The sequence below is a fragment of the Scyliorhinus torazame genome, chromosome 21 (genome assembly GCF_047496885.1).
Source record: "Scyliorhinus torazame isolate Kashiwa2021f chromosome 21, sScyTor2.1, whole genome shotgun sequence".
Classification (NCBI taxonomy): Eukaryota; Metazoa; Chordata; class Chondrichthyes; order Carcharhiniformes; family Scyliorhinidae; genus Scyliorhinus; species Scyliorhinus torazame.
Window position 1 is genome coordinate 103070302 of NC_092727.1, and position 17735 is coordinate 103088036.

Sequence of the window (17735 nt, forward strand, 5' to 3'; positions counted from 1 at the left end):
TTTACCATTCCAATGCGAAACGGAAAGCACTTCCAAAAAAAAATACCAATGAGGGATAAAAACCTTTTTGGTCGCTGATGGACTGAGTTGTGTGCTGTTTCTAAGGGACATGAGGAAGCGTCTACGGTGCTGCTACCCCAAGGTAATCAGATGCCTTGGAGGTAGTGGAACACACGGATATAGCTATTGTGTTACCTTCCTGAGTAGCGACAGCTATGGTTCACGGTGAGGACTTGAGGAAAGAACAATACAAAGAATCTATCGACACTGGTCTGCGGGATGGATGAATTTACAGTTGATTTCCGTGCACAGTTTACAAATCACGACATGTACACACACATGACAAGGATCGGGGATAGCTGCTAGTCAGTACAACTAGAAGGGGGATATAAACCCTACAGCAGGATTCAGCTCAGAGTCAGCCCTCATAGCTCGGTCATGGGGTTTTACCTGATGCATGGATTGATAATACTTGTTATTATAATTATATATTGTATAATCATTGGATGCCTTAGTATGTGTTATAAGATGACTTTGGCTCGGATGATGCCGATAGACTCGCCCATCCCCACTCACCAAGATGACATCCCGTTACTGGCGACCATCAAACGAGAAGGAACCCGGACGGAGAGCGAGTGGCTGTAAAAATGTGATGAGGTGTTTATGTACGGAATGTAATGAATTGCGGGACGGTCCTTCAGACCAGACATTGATACAGGTTATTAACCCGGGGATGTTTATAATGGACAGTGGGAGTTGTATGCCTAACCAAAATCCGAATTTGGACCGACACAGCAACAGGACTATTGTTGGTCTGGCAAATTGTTAGCACGCTTTTTGACCATTAGGGGGCATACCTATCCAAACATTTCTCTAGCAATAGAGACCCTCGTGGCAGAGGTGAAAGGAAATATAACATGTCTGTTCTTCACCTGCACGGAACGGAGATGTAACCCAGACGTCAGGCCAATGCACCTGCCACAACGCCACCGGTGTCCCGTTGTCGGCGGGTAGCGGAAGGGCATGTTGGTTAGGAGGCGGCATAGTAGTTATCATAGAATGATAAAAGGAGAGAATGAGGAATTGAACTAAAGAAAAGAGCATTAGACTGGGATGACCAGTTAGAATAGTGCATTAGAGACATTGATTCAGGTCGCAGGGAGTGAACAGGGAGATTGGGTAAAGCATGGCGAGAGGGGGATGGGTAGCTATTAGGATCGGTTCTTTGCACAAAGGATACTGCAAAGGATGCTGTGAGAAAGAGGCCCAAGGGGGAGAAATGTGTAATGGGCCTATCAGGATCAGTGGTTGTGGAGGTCAGGTTACATGGCCAGGTCAAAGTTTGTGGGAAAAGGACCTATAAGAATCTTGTATTTGTCACCGTTACCTTATTTGGTCGTGGGTATGTAAAACCTGAGGCTGAATCCATATGTATGAAACCAGATGCTGTGCTCCCTTTGTTCACTTGCTCTGGGGATCTCAGGAACAGTGTTGGTCCTGCTGTTATCAGAGTGAGTCTGGCTTGCAAGCTGTTTGAAATAAAATGAAACAAGATCGACAAATCCAAACTCAGCCTTTTGATTGAGACCAGACTGGACAGAAAGAACTCAATTTCATCATATCCAGTTTCTATTCCTGTCAATAATCTTGGCTATTCCAATTTCTACTGGGGCATTTTCCTATGCAACTAGATCTAAGGTGAATATGGCAAAACGTTAGCTCTTTTCTCTCCCTACAGATGCTACCAGACCTGAGATTTTTCAGCATTTTCTTTTTGGTTTCAGATTTCAGCATCTGCAGTAATTTGCTTTTATGTATGGCTGATACCATTGTTGGACTCTTGAGGTTGTTAACCTGTTGGGTGGGTTTCTTAGCTGTGCTGGGCACTTTGCATCCACATTGCAAACTCTGCCATTCCACCTGATAACATCCATCTATCTGTTTTGATTATTGATTCACTAAAACCAGCAGACTATACAATTCTAAACACAGTCAGCTTGTGTTTACATGCAAACATTGACAAGGCACAACAGGCATATTCGCTAAAACCACAGATGTGGTATCGGGAAATTGTTTTGAGCACCACAGCCCTTCTAATGTTGCTCTAAAACCATTCTGTGTTCATTTCATCCAATTCAGCAAAGTGTACAAACCCCTTTCACATGAAGTCAGTTCTATTTGGCAGTTCTATGTACCTTGTGATTCCATTTTATGCTTTATTTTGTGAGCTCAATCCAAACTTTTTTCTAAATTGAAGGTCTTTTTAATTCTGAAAACTTCACCCCACCCTCTCCGTCCTCTTTTAATTTCTACTGTCCCACGCTGTGCTCCTCCGATGCAATGGGGAGGGAGATGATCCTGCTTCCAGGTCACAGCTGATGCCACACTGAACAGATGGGGTTGGTTGAGGGACGAATGTTGGCCATGACAACAGGAGAATTATCAGTTTTCCAAAAATAAGTGCCCCCCGAATCTTTGCCATCTCTCTGAACAGGCAGGCGGAGACAGAACCTCCTACATTGAGGTGACATCTCATATTGTATGCACAGGCCCGAGAAAGATGCTCGAACCCACATCCTTTTGACTCTGGTCAGTGCTAGCACTGAGTTAACTTAACATTTGTCACACTCTTTCATGGGGCAATGTGACTTGACACCAAGCCATGTCGCCTCCAGACAGGCTGAGCTCAACTTTCCTGTTGAATATTCTAAGCTTTTTTTTTGTACACACAGGTGTGAAGTTAGTATTAAAGCTACCCAAACCAATGAAGGCACAAGTACAAAATCGAGGAGAATATTACCCTGAGGTCCAACAGTTGGAACTTAAATGGTTCATGTTACTGAACGGCGTTTACTGGAATCACACTGCATATGATTTTAGATTCCATTGTATTTGATTCTGTACTTTCAGTGCATTGTCACAAGAAAATGCCATTGAATATGGGCTCAGGTTTTGACTGATCATTTTGTTTTGTTTCGTAGGAACTGTTCAAGTTTCACAAAAGAACATCACATTTGTGGAACGCGATATACTGGATGATGGCCCTTACCAGCTTCCAGATGTAGAAAAGGCTCACAGCTACATAGGTACAGCATCGTTTCAACAAGCCTTTCTCTATTTTATCCCTCCTCTGCTGGAGACACTGATGTACACTGGGGTATTGTACAATATGCAGCTGCAGCCCTTCTCATTGTATAAAATTTTCTTCATGTCTTAGCATGCAATTCAGCTGCGGAAGGGTGAACGAAACATGTAGGCCAATTCTGCCATCATCCAACAACCACATGCATGCCCTTTCCAGCAATTCCCAGTTCAGTGATCAGCTAAAGGGACCATGCCTCTTTTGGCATCAATGTCCTAGAAAGGTGGATAAAATAATTCAACAGTCTTGGACATACCCTGGAGAGTTTGGGCATCAATTTGATGTGTCTGGGTCAATACCTCACCAAGCAGTCCATTTCCCTTGAAAACCTACCAAAGAACGTCAGATTTTAATTTTAATTTCTGTCCAGAGCAACATGCATCCTAGATAGAAAAATGTCCTGTAGGCAGCACAGAAATCAAACTGTACGGAGATAGGACTTAAAATGGGAAAAACTATTTTCAGTGTGGTGTTCCTTCCAGGGAAAGGTTATTTCTAATGCTGTAGTTAAAGGTAGAGCCCTTGTACATAATCACTTCCTGACTGCCATTCAACTAAAACCACATACCCAACATATCATTCACACTTTGGGTCTGGTTACAAGAATAAAAAAGTATGTCTGGATGATTGGTAATGGAGGGGGGGGGGATTTTCTGCCACGATATTTTCCTTAGCGGGGGGAGGTAACCCGCCATTGGCCGTCGGCAGGATCTTCTAGTCCTACCGCTCCCAATGGGACATCCCATTGAACCACCTCCTGCCGCCAGGAAACCCGCGGGGGTTTGCCGTCGGCAGGACTGAAAGATTCCGTTGTCGAGAACGGCTGGAAACAAACCCCCTCTTCCCCACCCCCTTCCCCCCAATAAGTTTCTCATTTCTAAATATTGCTAGTGTCTTCCTATTTTGTCACAACATCTTTTAGAAACATAGTGGCTAGGAGCAGGAGTAGGCCATTCAGTCTTTGAGCCTGCTCCGCCATTCAGTATGATCATGGCTGATCCTCTGTATCAGTGCCGTATTCCCACTTTCTCCAAATGCCCCTTGATGCCATTAAAATCTAAAAAAAATTATCAATGATTATCCAAACGTTCCCCTCTTTATCTTGATTTTTCCAGGTGGATTGATAAATGGTCCCTCTTCCTTATATACCCACCTGGTTCAATTCAAAATTCATCGCCGTCTCACACTCTTTCCTCAGTCTTTCCAATCAGTAGGTTTTCTTTGGGAAGGCCATCAGCGAACGAATGATTGACCTGCAGTTCTCTTTTACTCTTCCGCACACTGCCGGTGTCCCTGCTGAGCTGTGCGGCTCGTCATTTCGATTTCTGAATGAAAAGGAAAGGGTTAATGGCAAGTCATTTTAGTGGTTCATTCAGAAAGTTAAGAGAACAGCAAGTTCAACCCTTTTTTATTTTTCTCTGTGGCTGGAGGAATCGATGTTGTGGTTTGAGTCCCGAGGTTTGCCCAGTGGTTGTCAGCTGGATCGCAAGGCGCAGCGCTCCAGCACCAGTGAGGAAGGGCAAGTGAAAAGAGGAAACCTGGCAAAGGGGCAGGTTGTGACAAGAAAAGATTTCACATTCCTTTGTTTAATAAAAAAGATGGGAGCAGAAAATGAAAACAATTTTTTTGTTGTTGATATTTTAAGATGACTGTGCAAGATGGCTGCCAATACCAGTCTGCGCATGCGCACATGTCCTCGTGTGTGCAGACGCCAGTGACATAATTCGCAGGAGACGCCGTACCGGTTGGATCTTCAGATCCTGAAGCCGCGGGCAGGCCGGCAGCCAGGGTTAAAAATTCATTTACGGGATGTGGGCGTCGCTGGCTAGGCCGGCATTTATTGCCCATCGCCAGTTGCCCTTCAGAAGGTGGTGGTGAGTTGCCTTCATGAACCGCTGCAGTCCTTGAGGTGTAGGTACACCCACTGTGCTGTTAGGGAGGGAGTTCCAGGATTTTGGCGACGGAAGGATATATTTCCAAGTCAGGGTGGTGAGTGACTTGGAGGGGAAACTCCAGGTGGTGGGCTTCCCAGGTATCTGCTGCCCTTGTCCTAGATGGGAGCGGTTGTGGGTTTGGAAGGTGCTGTCTAAAGAACCTTGATGAGTTACTGCAGTGCATCTTGTACACACGGCTGCCACTGTTAGTCTGTGGTGGAGGGTTTGAATGTTTGTGGAAGGAGGAGCAATCAAGCGGGTTGCTTTGTCTTGGTTGGTGTTGAGCTTCTGGAGTGTTGTTGGAGCTGCACTCATCCAGGCAAGTGGAGCGTATTCCATTACACTCCTGATTGTGCCTTGTGGATGGTGGACAGGCTTTTGGGGGTCAGGGGGTGAGTTACTCGTCGCAGGTATTCCAGCCTTTGAACTGATCTGGCAGCCACAGTATTAATATGGCTAGCCCAGTTCAGTTTCTGACTAGTGATAACCCCCACGATGTTGATTGTGGGGTATTCAGTAATGGTAAAGTTGTTGAATGTCAAGGGGCGATGGTTAGATCCTCTCTTGTAGGAGGTGGTCATTGACTAGCACTTGTGTGGTGCAAATGTAAGTTGCCACTTGTCAGCCCAAATTGGATATTCTCCAGGTCTTGCTGCATTTGAAACATGAACTGCTTCATTATCTGAGGAGTCGCGAATGGTGCTGAACATTGTGCAGTCATCCACAAACATCTGACCTTATGGAAGGGAAGTCATTGATGAAGCCGCTGAAAATGGTTGGGCCTAGGACACTACCCTGAGGAACTCCTGCAGTGATGTCCTTGAGCTGAGATGATTGACCTCCAACCACAACAATCATCTTCCTTTGTGCCAGGCATGACTTCAACCAGCGGAGAGTTTTACCCCTGATTCCCATGGATTCCAGTTTTGCTAGGGCTCCTTGATGTCACACTCGGTCAAATGCTGCCTTGATGTCAAGGGCAGTCACGCTCACCTCATCTCTGGCATTCAGCTCTTTTGTCCATGTTTGAACCAAGGCTGTAATGAGGTCAGGAGCTGAGTGATCCTGGCGGAAACCAAACTGAGCATCCGTGAGCAGGTTATTGCTGAGTAAGTGCTGCTTGATAGCACTGTTGATTACGCCTTCCATCACTTTGCTGAGAGTAGACTGATAGGGCAGTAATTGGCTGGGTTGGATTTGTCCTGTTGCTTGTGTACAGGACACACCAGGGCAATTTTCCACATTGCCGGGTAGATGCCAGTGTTGTAGCAGTTTGGCTCGGGGTGCGGCTGGTTCTGGAGCACAAGTCTTCAGTACTATTGCCAGGATATTGTCAGGACCCCAGCCTTTGCAGTATCCTGTGCCTTCAGCCGTTTCTAGATATCACGTGGACTGAAATATATTGGCTGAAGACTGACATCTGTGATGCTGGGGACCTCCGGAGGAGACTGAGATGGATCATCCACTCGGCACTTCTGGCTGAAGATTGTTGCGAATGCGTTAGACTTGCCTTTTGCACATATGTGCTGGGCTCCTCCATCATTGAGGATGGGGATATTTGTGGAGCCTCATCCTCCAGTGAGTTGTTTCATTGCCCACCTCCATTCACGGCTGGATGTGGCAAGACTGCAGAGCTTAGATCTAATGCGTTTGTTTTGGAATCGCTTAGCTCTGTCACTTTCTTGCTGCTTATTCTGTTTGGCACACAGGTAGGCCTGTGTTGTAGCTTCACCAGGTTTCCACCTCATTTTTCGGTATGCCTGGTGTTGCTTCTGGCTTCTCCACTGCACTCTTCATCGAACAAGGTTTGGTGGTAATGATAGAGTGGGGGATATGCTGGACCATGAGGTTGCAGTTTGTGGTTGAATACAATTCTGCTGTTGTTGATGGCCCACAGCGCCTCATGGATGCCCAGTCTTGAGTTGCTAGATCTGTTCAAAGTCTATCCCATTTAGCAGGGTGGTAGTGCCACACAAAACGATGGAGCCTCCCTGCAGTTTCTGGGGATTGAAATGGGGAAGGAGGTAAAACTTCTGACGCAATTCCGTTTGCAGGTCTGTGGCTTATTCCCAGTGACCGACCCGAATTAAGGAAAGAGACTCTAGAGCAGGAGATTCAGAGCTTGTGGGGAGGCTGCAATTGCAAATGTACAAAGAGACTGCTTCCCTTTAGTAAACGGTGTTAACTCGATGCTGCCAATGCTATAATATTTGCAACTCCAGATTGTGGTGACTGCACATGTACCCTGCTGCACATTGCTCCCTATAAAGATGGCAGCCAAGCTTAGAACTTCACATGCCTGGGGTTGGCAGCAACCAGAGCCTTTAACATTATGTAGCACCACCACATCTGACCTTATAAAGGGTACGTTTCTCTCGTTTTCAGTACTATTGATGTCCTTCATCATTTATAAAAGTCATTGACCATCTAAACTACAATAACTGACCCCTCAAAAAATCATTTGGTGCTAAAGGTAGTCGAGATATGTCTTCCGAAGACTTGTTCTTTCTGTTAGTACACTGCTCCCTTGACAAACATAATTTTGTACATGTAAACTGTGAATTGAAAGAACTAGTTTGGGTTGCAAGTGTCATAACTGGCGGACATTGTCAAGAGGTTTTTGAAACTTCAATTTACTTAATTTGCAAACTATATAGATGTATAATCCCAAACAAGTAGCTTGTGGTTTACTCAAAATGGCAAAAGGTATCTGAGCTTTGATTGCTTGAATGAGATGACAGTGGTATTCATGGCAGTTATGATTTCTGTCCCCTTCCCTGGCTTATCATTTTTGTTAAATAAATTTAGAATACTCAATTCATTTTTTCCAATTAAGGGGCAATTAAGCGTGGCCAATCCACCTAGCCGGCACATCTTTGGGTTGTGGAGGCGAAACCCACGCAAGCACGGGGAGAATGTGCAAACTCCACACGGACAGTGACCCAGAGGCGGGATCGAACCTGGGACCTCGGCGCCGTGAGGCAGCATTGCTAACCACTGCGCCACCGTGCTGTCCCTGGCTTATCATTTTTGAATTATTTTCTTCAACATTTGTTTTGCACAATTTCTTTCTCCATTTTTTTGGATAATATATTCACTTTCCATGTGTTGCTTCCTTTGTGAGTGCCCTCCATTTTGGCAAAGTAGCTGTACTTCATTTGTGGGCCCCAGGCAATAAGGAATGGTAGGCAGTTCAACTGAAGGAGCATCACAGCCAAATTCACCTAATGCCCGTACACACATGTTATTCATCAGGGGCAGGTGGAGAGCAACCAGGATCAGACACCCTGGCCGCCAATAGCTTTCTTCACCTAGATACACTGAGGCTGTTATAGAGCCCCAGCTGAAATCATTTAACACAGGTTGAACCTTGAACATGCTGTCTTTCTGGTCTGTGTGGCTTAGCTGCTCAGTGCGTTAGTCAGGTAGCGCCTACTCATTGTTCTCATTGATAACCTTGAGCTTTTTCTTTCCTTGTAGGATACTCGCTCACTGCTGGAAAAAAGGTCACACGTGACGATCGGTTCAGCTACGTGGCAGGTGGCCCCCGCCATAATCACACAGGGGCGGTGTTTATCCTTGGACAGAGCACAGATAAGCTAAATATAGAGCACACTATAATGGGAAGTCAAACAGGGTCATACTTTGGAAGTTCAGTGGCCATTGCTGATCTTAACAATGATAGGTAGGTAATATTGAGTTTTCAAACCTGTAGTAGGAGGGAATGAGCTTTTTTGTCATGACCATCTGAATGTTGTAGAATGGTGCTCTTACTTCTCGGGGAATTTGTGTCACTGAAGTTGGTAGGAAGAGGCCCAAACCAGATAATCACTGGTTTCCCGCCGGCATGGGGACTTAGTCCCCGGAAAAGAGAATCCCGGCCCTGATCTGTCGGCTTTCATCCTTGGTAACCGTGTAGCAAATCTCTTCTGTACTATCCAGCTGACTACGAATGTTTTGGGCAGCACGGTAGCATTGTGGATAGCACAATTGCTTCACAGCTCCAGCGTCCCAGGTTCGATTCCGGCTTTTGTCACTGTCTGTGAGGAGTCTGCACATCCTCCCCGTGTGTGCGTGGGTTTCCTCCGGGTGCTCCGGTTTCCTCCCACAGTCCCAAGATGTGTAGGTTAGGTGGATCAGCCATGATAAATTGCCCTTAGTGTCCAAAATTGCCCTTAGTGTTGGGTGGGGTTACTGGGTTATGGGGATAGGGTGGAGGTGTTGACCTTGGGTAGGGTGCTCTTTCCAAGAGCCGGTGCAGACTCGATGGGCCGAATGGCCTCCTTCTGCACTGTACCAATTCTATGGTTCTAAAAATGGCTTTAATTACTGTTACGATTGAGCCTGGAGTCGTGAATAAATTCCACCCCTTTCCACCGCATAATGTTGGTTCTAACAGAGTTTGAATTTTCAGTAAGTTATGATTTTTCAATTCAGTATGTACTTGCCTGTATATAAAGGTACATGAATAAGCCATCCAAATCTCAGTTAACAAGTAAGGATTTTTTAAAAATTGTTAAAACCCATTCAGTGAAAAGTATAAAAAGATAAAAACACTTGCACATACACAGCTCCATCTCTGTGATGTAGTCCAAACAAAGACAGGGGGCTGGATTGATGGCTATGTGCCGACGCCGGCGTGGGAACTGTGGCGTTTTACAACGCCAAAACCGGCGCCGAACCCTCACCGATTCCGAGACCGGTGAGGGGCTAGCAGCCGCATTGTGCAGAACTCCCGGCTCCCGTGCCAAAAACGGCCGCAGAATGGCCGTGTCCCTGGCTGCGCATGCGCACGGCGGTGGCCTGTGGCATTCGCGCCGCGCAACATGGCGCCAGACGCGGCCTGCCAGATACTGCCCCCCTCGTCGGCGAAGCCTCCCCTGGCAGTGGAACGGCTCCCCCACAACTCAGTCCGTAGCCGCCACGAGAGATCCTCGAACGGTGTGAGCACACGTCGTCGGGAACTCGGCCATCGGGGGCAGAGCACCGGAGGAGGGCCTCGGGTGACATCCTGAGGCCGTCCCGATGGCGTGAAGAGACGCCATTTTTGAGGGGGCTAAGCACCGCAAAAACACCGCCGCCGCAGATTTCGACGTAATCGGGGATTCTCCGGCCGATCGGCGAATAGGATTTCGGCACCGCTGATCAGAGAATCCCGCCCAATATCTGAATTTGAGAACAGCAGGGAGAGCGATATGATGTTGTGTTCTTCAGTCTTGTTGTGAATGTTATAGCTGTAGTTAGAAGTGGAGTTCCAATTTTGTGACAGTTGGCTATTGGTACGCAATGTGGGGCTATCCATGTTAATATAGGAGCTTTGGTCTCCCGTAGTCCAACAGATATCAAGATGCCATCTAAACTGATTGGTGGTTATAGCACCCTCTTTGCACAATGTCTTTCATTAGTGCTTCCTTGTTTCTGGAATTAGGCAGTCTGGTAGTCCATTGATCTGCTGTTTTACAGACAGTTCAGACAGTGGCAGATGAGAAGTCCACCAGAGGAACTGCTAATATGTCCCCCAGTGTTCTTTCAGAGGTTTCTAGAATCTTGGCCAATTTGTACGTCAGGTGACTTCTACAGCCATTTTAAAATGTTTCCAATTAAGGGGCATAGCCAATCCACTGCACATCTTTGGGTTGTGGGGGTGAAACCCACGTCGACACTGGGGGAATGTGCAAACTCCACACAGTGACCCGAGGCCGGGATCGAACCTGGGTCCTTGGCACAGTGAGGCAACAGTGCTAACCACTGCGCCACCATGCCGCCCCATGTCCTTGCAGTTCTAACTGCTTCTTTGCTTTAAAAAAAAATCCAAGGTTTTGCACCAGCCAATGAAACAAATGGACCGGGATTCACCAATTGGGAGACTATTCACACGCCGGACTTAATTACTTCTTGTTTGCGTAGACGCTAGGAGCCCAGCAGTGATTCCCTCTCCTGAGCCATGCGGATTTCTGCATGGTGGGGAGCTGAAGGGATTCCACTCCGAATACAGCTATTGGGCAACCATTTTGAGTGGGTGGCCTGATACCGAGATCCGGCTGCTGGCCCCCCCCCCCAATGCAAATTCTGTCCTGCCCCTCCCACAAATAAATAAGAGCATCCTCCTCACCCACCCCCCTCCCCACCATGGGAATTGTTGGGTCACCCACTGCATAGCATGCATGCATGAAGATGACTCGACCCCCCACCAGATCCCCTCCAACCAGAGACCCCATCAGACCCACCAACCAGACAATCCCATCAAGCCCTCCCCCCTCATCAGAGACCCCCAGCAGAGACTCCCCCACATCAGAGACCCTTCCCATATCAGTGAACCCCCACCCATATCAGAGAACCTCACCCATATCAGAGATTCCCCCGCTCCCCCTATCAGTCTCCCCTGCCTGGAAGCTAAAGAGCAGGAGGCAGAAACAGTGAAAATCACATACCCTTCCCGTATACCTGCTGTTTCAGGCAGAGGTGTAGAAAGCAACAGCTATTATTTCATAGAAAGTCAAAACCACATCACAAGGCTTTAAACCCCCTCAGATCAATTGATCTGCAAGGCCTCTTCACTCTCAAAGAGCAATAGCTTTTCATAGGCTGTAATTGACTGGATAATAGCTTCCAGACAGCCAGGTGGCTGGATTGTTTCTTCTCATTTCATTCAAGTTTCCAGGCAGGGAATGACTGATGGGAAAATCTCTGATATGGAGGGTCCTCTGATATAGGGGTCTCTAGTGAGAAGGGTCTGATGGGCGCCGCTGGGGGTGAATGGGCTGGATTTGCGTTGTGGGGGGAGGGGCGCCCTGATGGTCTTTGGGGGAAACCTATGTTAAATATTTACCTCAAGGTCCGCCTTGACAAGGCCACACTGGCAAATATTTGCACCGATCAATGCCCACGTGAATCCTAGCCGAGTGGGCTGGAGCATCACGGAGGTATGGAGAATCCGGTGTCCAGACCATTAATTGGATGCAAATGGGTTCAAATTATCCATTTTCATCCTCCTGCTGGGGGGAGGCAGTGGAGGAGTGGTATTGTCGCTGGACTAGTAATCCAGAGCTCTGGGGACCTGGTTTTGAATCTCACCATGGCAGATGGTGAAATTTGAATTCAATAAAAAATCTGGAATTAAAAGTCTAATTATGACCATGAAAGCATTGTCGAGTGGTGTAAAAATCCACCTGGTTCACTAATGTCCTTTAGGGAACAAAATCTGTCGTCTTTACCTGGTGTGGCCTACATGTGACTCCAGATCCACAGCAATGTGATTGACTCTTAAATGTCTTCAGGGGTGGGAAATAGGACAATAAATGCTGACCGAGCCAGCAACGACTGCCCACATCCCATGAACAAATAATAAAAAACCTCGATGCCACTGCCAGCGCTCTACATCGCAATGGGATTGGCGCTTTTTGCCCGATGCGAGATTCTCCGCTGCTCCTGGTTGCACATGACGTGTGACATTAGAACATAACTAGGAAGGCTCAGCAGAATGAGTTTCAGACTGTTGGTGCAGGGGAGTGAGCTGTGTTGATCTGCTGCGGTGCTGGAGGTGGGGGTAGATAGCTCAGTTGATGGATTGGGAGTGCGCCACGTAACCAGGAGGACAGTTTCCAGCATTGGTTTTCTGGCCCTACCGACAGCAGGAGGCGTCACAGGCCAGGAGGCAAAATTGGGAGTGGTTTCCAAAATTCCATTGACTTCTGGCGGGAATGTCCACTCTCGCCAGTGGGCGAGGCCAGAAAATCCTGGCCATGGTGCTTTGTCCTCTGTGTGAAGTTTTAGTCTGGGGAAATATGGTAGTAGGTGGAAGCAAAACCACCACTATCTTCACTTGGAAATCAAGGAAGGGGGCAATCTTCCAGCTACACTGTCTCCAAAATAGCTAATAAATGATGCATTCGGAACTTTAGGTGGCGGTTTTATGATCTAGATCTTGAAATTGAGACACCGGCACTCTGCAATCTAATGATTTTTATCATTCAGTTGGACTATAATTAATTGGAGTAAAATATTAATTTTGAACAGCAGTTTCCATGTGAGAACTAGCTTTGTCCCCATTTTAAGAGTGGCAGTGGAAAAGGGAGCGTCTGTTAGTGTCCAACAAGTTGATGAACACAAAGCAACATGCAGGTGAGGTTTTCTTTAGTTAGACTCAACACATGGGGTCTCCTTGTTTCTGCTGCTGTGCTAAGCAGTCTGCCATGTGCTTTTGTTGTGTCTTCCTATTGCCCGCTGCCACGCCCAGCTGCGGGTGGTCCATTTTTCTGCCTGGGCTGTACAAATAACCCAGGGGATGAAAAATGCAAGCAGCTGTTTTTTTCGAGCGCACTGCACTTAAGTGTGCACGGCACCTATCTGACATCCAGCAGTTTTCCACTGAGGAAAATGTCTTCTTGGATGCCTGTAAGAAAGAGCCAAAACATTGCATCCAACACAAGACCAAATGCAGAAACAACAACTAATAAGCAACACTTCATTCAGGTCCAGTAAATTGTTCTCCACAACCTCAAAGAGGTAGTTTCTGTTGATATTCAGCATTCAGTGCAATATAATAGCGCAGACCAAGTCACTGTTAAGGTTAATAGGCTTTTCTGTCTTTGTACTTTACTGTCTGTTTATTGTGTCTGCATCAGTCCCATAAACATGTTCAATCACATTTGATTTATATTTTGTTTGTTGTTGGCTTTAAGTGGTTTTCTCTTCTTACAACTTCATAATTTACTTTTACAGCCAGACCCTAACACTAAATAAATATTTTATTGATGAGCTTCCATTGCACAGTGCATCTGCAGATCATGAGATCTTTGCAATTTTGCTATCTAATAATAATAACCTTTTATTGTCACGAGTATGAAATTACTGTGCAAAGCCCCTCTTGCCCACTATCTAGAAGCAGATGTATTCTCAGAAAATGGAATGTAATGTGAGATGGATTTCTTCATAGTACAGTATCAAATGGGGCACAACACTTCATTGCTCTGTTCAGGATCTTACTCTTTCGGAAGGCTTGACAATTCTTCACCATCATAGAATTCCTGCAGTGCAGAAGGAGTCTTCACCGACCCTCTGAAAGAGCACCCTGCCTTGGACCAATCTCTACCCCATTGTAACCCACCTAACCTTCGGACGCTAAGGGGCAATTTAGCATGGCCAATACACCTATCCCGCACATCCACCTAGCCTGCACAATGTCATCTGTTACTTTTTTCCCTGTCCAATTTTCTTTTATTTGCTGCTGTTGTCATATGTAGGACCTTACAATGGGTTAATACAAAAGCAAAATGTTTTTGGAAATCTGCAACAAAAACAGGAGATTCTGGCAAGCATCTTTAGCAGGAATTGTGAAAAGAGAAGTTAATGTTTGTGGTCGATGACATCAGAACTGGAAAAAGTAGCAATGTAACAGGTTTTAAGCAAATATACAAGTGGGAGGTGGGGAGGGGGTGGGAAACAAAAGGGTAAAGTCTGTGATAGAACGGAAGGCACAAAAATTATGGGCTGGATTTTCATGGTCGTGAAAATGACGGCCATGATCCGATCCTGGGATTCACGACTACATTCCAGGGGTTTCCAATTTTTACCAGTGTGCGTTAAGGTTACAGGCTCAATCAGGTTGCAAGCCCACACCTTCCACTCCTGACCTGACTGGCTCCATTGTGGGGATAGATGAGTCCTAGTCCTCCACAATTTTCATGGAGCGGAGCCAACCTTTAAAGGACTTATGGTTCACGGCACCTCAGTGGAACCTTTTGAAAGGTAAGTTTGAAACGCCTTTCCCATATTCCCATGCCAAGCTATGGCCCTTCAGATCCTCAATGTCAACCTATGCCCAACTACCCACCATCCCATGGCCCCTCATACCCTCCATTCCAGGCTATGGTACTTCCATGTCCTTTCCCCCATTGTACACTCTGTGCAGAACCAATGAACACTATAGTGAAAATAGGACATTTGAAATAAGTTTTAAAAACAGTCATTCATCCATACAAAATGGTTTTATTGTAGACCAATAAAACTGTCAATCATCTAGGCCCTTTACAGTGTCAACAGCAGGAAATGAAGTACTTGAAACATTTTTATCTTGTGCAAATAAACACTGTGAACTTGAAAAATAGATCAGAGAGCCAAAGATATAAATCAAGTAATATTTTCCCTGGCGTGCAGCTGTCTCAGCACTCAAATGGATTTCTAGGCTTTCACCCAAGCTTCATCATGCATTGTTGGCTGAGAGCACAGACATCCATTACAGAACCGAAACATCAGAGCCCCAGTGAAAACATTGCTTAATTTATATCTTTGGCTATTTTTCAATTTCACGGCATTTATTTGCATAAGATAAGATTTTTCAAGTACTTGTAGTTTCTGTTATCAACACTTTAAAGGTCTGGATGATTGACACTTTTAGTGGGCTGTAGTAAAAGTAATTTTTTGTGAATGGCTTTTTCAAAAGGCTTTTTAACACATCCCATGTCACGATATGGCTAATTGATTCTAGACATTGTATCGTGGATAAATGGGCGTGGAAGTTCCATAGTTTGGCATAGAGACTAGAGGGGCCAGGGGGAGGTTGGAAGAGCACAGCTTGGTATGGAGAGTATGAGGGACCATGGGGGTTGGGTGAGGGGGGGCACGAAGAGTTTGTGGGGTTGAGGGCTAGAGGGTCTTACTGTTCATATTACAACCGGAAAAAGTCCCAAAGCACTGAGGCAGGCTTTTAATCCAGCCCACCTCAGCACCCAAAGACCCTGTGGCTTCCTCTGAATTATTTCCGGGATCTGTGGGTTGGGCTCCTAATAGTGCCAGTCAACCCAGAAATCCCATCTTTACGGGCATTTTTCTCCCAAGATGGGCACGCTGAGCCTGGGAATTTCCTGACTTTCGCCAGCCACCATGAAGATGACAATCCAGTCTTATATGATGCAGAGGATGCTAAGACAAAGTGAAAGGAGATGGTAATGGGATAAGTAAAGGAAGAAAAGACAGATCTTGAGTTGCAAATGGGAAAAACAGAACTCTCAACAGCTGCTGTAACCAAACCCCCAAAAACAAAAGAAAAAAACACACAAAAACACAAAAAATAACTGAATTAATTAACTTTCCTGTGGCCCTACATTATAACGGACTATACTTAAAAAGTATTTCACTGATTGAAGCAGGTAAGATGCCTTTGGGCCATAATAAATTATATCTAAATGTAATGTATTTCTTTTTGAAGGCCCTGAATCTTGCAGGTGTATAGTTCTGTAGGTTTGACCCTGACAATGTGGTCATCGATGATTCTACTACTGGAGATGGCCCACTGCTAAACATAATGCTGTTCATGTCTGATGTCTGTATACATTCTTACAACTCCCACATATACCATCCCCATGCGCACATACACTCACACGCATGCTCACACACACTCCACACACTCGTGCTCCACATGCAGCAGGAATTACTACATCATAATTAGTAATGAGAACCCTAGCTAATTAGCCCGTCTTCCCATGCCCAAGAACATGAGATGAACTGCCTTTCTCTACTAACATCTCAGCTGAGATCAGTTAACACGACAAAGGCAAGGATTGAGTCAATGATCTGATTTATATGATGCACAATGGATATTCAACTACCAACCAAATTGTTTGGGCAGTGAAATTCTCCTTAAAGCACAAGGAACTCTCATAGTGAAAGAAGCATCTTAAATACCTGTCTAATGAATATTGAGGATTTAAATCTCATTGTAGTTTGTATTTCTTTATTGACATCAGCGAAAGAGACCATACTGGACTCTGTAGGCTAGACTATAAAATGTATAGATAATTTATTTTGCCTGTGGACAGCTTTTTAATGAAGTAACATTTTGTTTTTCCAAACAGTTGGCAAGACTTGATTGTTGGGGCTCCTCACTACTTTGAGGGCAAGAATGAGATCAGTGGTGCTGTGTATATTTACATGAATCAGGCGGGAAAGTTCCCGGACAAACACACACTGGTGTTAAATGGCTCGAAGGGCTCCATGTTTGGTCACGCCGTCAGCAGTATTGGAGACATCAATCAAGATGGATTTCAAGGTTAGATGCTTCATTACCTGTTCAAAAATGAAATGCATCATACTGTAATCCTTGTACCGTGGTATTTATGTCACTGATTCTCCTTAAGTACCCTATCAAAAATTCAAGGGACCAAAATCGTACAGGCTAGGTTCAGAAATGTCAAACTCTCACTGGGACGTCCCCAGTAAAAGAGCCAAAATTACTGGGGGCCAGAGGGGACAGAAACCCCCATTTCTAGTAGGCCACCTGTTCAAATGGTGAAGAGGTTCCCACGATTTTGAGGTCCTGTCTTCCCTGCTCTTCCGAGGCCCACAAAATTAATTCAGAGTTTTCATAGACTTCTTTAGTATTGTGTGTGGCACTAGTCAGAGTGTAAAGTACAGGCTCTGACCAGTTATGACCTAAGTTACAATTGGAGTCCTGTTTACTTCACAGAACTCTGGATTTTTCTTATTTAAAAAGGTCTATTGCTTTGGATAGGCAAAGACCCACATCAAAATGAAGCCAGCCACATCGCAGTTATTAATAAGGCTCTATAGCTTTCCGACCCTATTTTGAGGCTGGTATTGGCCTATTGACACCAGACCAAAGCAATGAAAATTGACCACCTGGGGTGGTTGTACTGTATTGG

The 17735-nt window shown here is 45.6% G+C and overlaps 1 protein-coding gene and 1 long non-coding RNA gene across 3 annotated transcripts in view; one reads left to right on the plus strand and one right to left on the minus strand.

The window, feature by feature from the left end:
* Positions 1 to 17735, plus strand: part of itga3b (integrin, alpha 3b) — a 272129-nt gene that overhangs the window by 147090 nt on the left and 107304 nt on the right. For both annotated transcript variants that reach the window (XR_011937490.1, XM_072487143.1), the window contains exons 5-7: positions 2982 to 3086; positions 8557 to 8761; positions 16929 to 17122. Coding sequence is in view for 1 of the 2 variants with exons in the window: in XM_072487143.1 (XP_072343244.1) it covers positions 2982 to 3086; positions 8557 to 8761; positions 16929 to 17122 (504 nt within the window). In the remaining variant the exon portion in view is untranslated. The remainder of the gene's footprint in view (positions 1 to 2981; positions 3087 to 8556; positions 8762 to 16928; positions 17123 to 17735) is intronic.
* Positions 1405 to 17735, minus strand: part of LOC140398450 (uncharacterized) — a 31534-nt gene continuing 15203 nt past the window's right edge. The window contains exons 2-3 of the long non-coding RNA XR_011937492.1: positions 4296 to 4467; positions 1405 to 1529 (exon numbers count right to left, since the gene is read on the minus strand). This is a non-coding gene — a long non-coding RNA (uncharacterized lncRNA). The remainder of the gene's footprint in view (positions 1530 to 4295; positions 4468 to 17735) is intronic.